This window comes from Hibiscus syriacus, unplaced genomic scaffold (genome assembly GCF_006381635.1).
Source record: "Hibiscus syriacus cultivar Baekdansim isolate YM2019G1 unplaced genomic scaffold, ASM638163v2 tig00000205_pilon, whole genome shotgun sequence".
In the NCBI taxonomy this organism is placed as follows: domain Eukaryota; kingdom Viridiplantae; phylum Streptophyta; class Magnoliopsida; order Malvales; family Malvaceae; genus Hibiscus; species Hibiscus syriacus.
In genome coordinates, this window is record NW_024061773.1 from 404,304 (window position 1) to 407,645 (window position 3,342).

General features: G+C 42.7%; 1 protein-coding gene across 1 annotated transcript; it reads right to left on the reverse strand.

Moving 5' to 3' along the window:
- Nucleotides 1-233: 233 nt before the first annotated feature.
- LOC120142827 lies at nucleotides 234-782 on the reverse strand. The gene has a single exon (XM_039157341.1). The coding sequence runs from the start codon at nucleotides 780-782 to the stop codon at nucleotides 234-236; it is 549 nt and encodes a 182-aa protein (XP_039013272.1).
- Between the last annotated feature and the right edge of the window lie 2,560 nt (nucleotides 783-3,342).

A 3,342-nucleotide genomic window follows, 5' to 3' on the forward strand; every position in this document is an offset into this window, starting at 1 on the left:
TAAACTAAAAAAAATTAATAACAATGATAGGTCGAAGTAGTTTGATGGCATATATCTTTTGTAGAAAATACAAATAGTTCTATTTTGTAATTTGAATCAAACATATTAATTTTTATTCGTATACCAAAACAAACACATCGTTTATTTGAATAAAACAAACAAACAAATAAATAAAGAGCAGATTTCAAAATATATTAAGTTTGGGAATCAACTTTTTGTTTCTTTGTTTGTGTTTAGATCTTACTTCTATCAAAGTAAGAATTTGGAGAAGCAAATGCGAGGAACTCTGGATCCCGTTCAAGAAAATCTATCTCTTTCTCGGGTACAGTAACCCATACTTCAATGGCGTTGTGCTGCCTAGCGTTTTTAATAAAGAAACTGTTGCATAACTCTCGATTATGGCTATCAATCCCTGGAATGCCAAGCAGCGTCCCCTTTCCCCACCCAAAATCTTCATTTGCATCCAAGGTATTGATCAAGCTGCTTAAAACAAATAAATCTGCATTCCCTTTTGACACCATTTCTACAAGATGGTTGAGTTGCTCTGTCATCGTTTTAAAGCCTTGCAGAACAATCTGGGGATCATTAGGGGCACTTTTTGTTGCTAGTATCAATAGATAACCCAACTCAGATAAGTCTATATCTTTTCCAACTGGGTTGTACATGCTATATGTCGTCAAAAACAGGTTCCCAATTGAATAACTGATAGGCCACGTCGTTCCACAAGACTCCGTAAACCAAATCCCAAATATTTGGGATGATCCGTTACGTGAAGAAGGCATGCAGCTTGACTGGGTCAGTAAGCATGACTGGGTCCGTCAGCATCTACGCAGGAGGCGCGCATGAAGTCAGCACGAACGCACGAAGCGGATGATTTCCGTTAGTGTCATTCTATTTTTAAGCTTTGTTTTATTCTGTTTTAGGCTCTGTTTTCATGAGCAGCAGTTTCGGTTCTTAGTCCGCAAGTCAGTCCGCATTTCTATTATTGTTTCCTTTTATTTCGGTGTAATTCTGCTATTTAAGCAGAAGAGAATTATTAATGAAGTATCAATCATTGTTGAGTCAATTTGTGGTACTTTCTCACCAGAAGAGAACAACTATCCTAGCATATTTAATTTATCATCTGTGTTGGGACCTATCAATTGGCCTCAGAGCCAGGTTGATTTTACTATGGGAACCAATAAAGAGAGAATTGAACATCTGGAGGTCGGACTCGGTGAAGTTCAAGAGGGGCTACACCGGATGGAGCTGGGCATGGCGGATCGATTGCGACACGTTGAAGAGACTCTTAACCGTCTCTCCGAGGTGCTCCTTGCCAACCAAGAACCTCCAAACCAAGGTAATCAAAACCGTGAAGGTCACAATGGGGGACGACTTGTGGTATCCTCCAAAACAGCAAAATTAGAATTTCCACGATTTTCAGGAGATGATCCTACGGAATGGTTCAACCGAGTAAACCAGTTTTTCGAGTTCCAAAATACTCCCGACAACCAAAAGGTTTCTTTAGCATCTTACCATTTGGAAGGAGAAGCCAACCAGTGGTGGCAATGGATTCGTCGGACTTTTCAAGATGAAGGTCGAGTTATTTCATGGATCGATTTTGAAGAGGAACTCTGGGCGCGTTTTGGGCCATCAGACTGCGAAGACTTTGACGAGGCTCTATCCCGTATTCGGCAGACGGGTTCCCTGCGTGATTACCAACGGGAATTCGAACAATTAGGCAACCGGGTCAAAGGTTGGACACAGAAGGCTTTGGTGGGCACCTTCATGGGTGGTTTGAAGACAGAAATTTCGGATGGAATCCGTATGTTTAAACCACAAACTTTGAAGGATGCTATACGTTTTGCAAGGATGAGAGATGATCAACTAATGAGACAAAGGAGGATCTTACGACCTGGCCCTCCATTACGAGCTCCCCCAGTTCTTCCACCAGCAAATCGGGCAGCACCTGGAGCTCCAGTTCGACGACTGAGTTGGGAGGAAATGCAGCGACGACGTCTTCAAGGTTTATGTTTTAATTGTAACGAACGTTTTACTGCAGGTCATAGATGTCAAGGGCCCCGGATACTAATGTTGGAGGGCTACGAGGACAATAACAACGTTATCTATGATGAAGTCAATGAAGAAAGAAATACGGGAAGACACCAGGAGGAGAATCTAGAACCAGAGATTACATTGCATGCATTAACGGGGCTGGTCAGCGCCCAAGACCATGCGAGTAGCAGCTAGAATCGGTGACCACGACGTCATTATATTAATTGACAGCGGATCGACTCACAATTTCCTGAGTGAGCGTTTAGCTAACTTGCTGCGATTACCGGTGATTCCAACAGAGACTTTTCCCGTTTGGGTTGCCAATGGAGAATCTCTTAGATGTCAAGGAAGGTTCGAAGGGGTACGAATCAATTTGCAGGGCACTGTGTTTTCCTTAACTCTTTATTCCCTACCTCTCACAGGATTGGACGTAGTACTTGGGATTCAATGGCTTGAATTACTTGGTGTCGTGGTGTGCGACTGGAAACAGTTGACCATGGAATTTTTATGGGGAAAACCAACCCAGGAGATTAGTCGGCGTCGACGGGCAAGACATCCAAGCCGCGTCACTCAAGGAGCTAACCAAGAATTGTCGCCCCAGTCAAACGCTGTTTGCGTTATGCTTCCAGATCGCTCAAGCGGAAACACCGATGAATATTCATCCAAGCATGCAAAAATTATTGCAGGAATTTTCTGATCTGTTCATAGAGCCCTCATGCTTACCACCACCAAGGGAAGTTGACCACTGCATTAATCTTAAGGAAGGAACCGAAGCAATAAACGTTCGGCCTTATCGGTACGCACATTATCAGAAAATGAGATCGAAAAACAGGTCCAGGATATGCTGCAATCGGGCCTTGTTCAAACCAGCACTAGCCCATTTTCATCACCCGTATTGCTAGTAAAAAAGAAAGACGGGAATTGGCGCTTTTGCACAGATTACCGGGCACTCAACGCCGCAACCATTAAAGATCGATTTCCGATACCAACAGTAGATGATATGTTGGATGAGCTCCACGGTGCTGCATATTTTACCAAACTCGATCTGCGAGCGGGCTACCATCAGGTACGCGTTAAACCAATGACGTCCATAAACTGCTTTTTCGGACACATAATGGTCATTACGAATACTTAGTAATGCCGTTCGGTTTATGTAACGCACCTTCAACATTTCAAGCTATCATGAACTCCATCTTTCGTCCGCATCTTAGAAAATTTATATTAGTTTTCTTTGATGATATTCTAATCTATAGTCCGGATTGGGACCACCATTTATTACATGTAAAGCAAACCTTTGAAATATTAAGG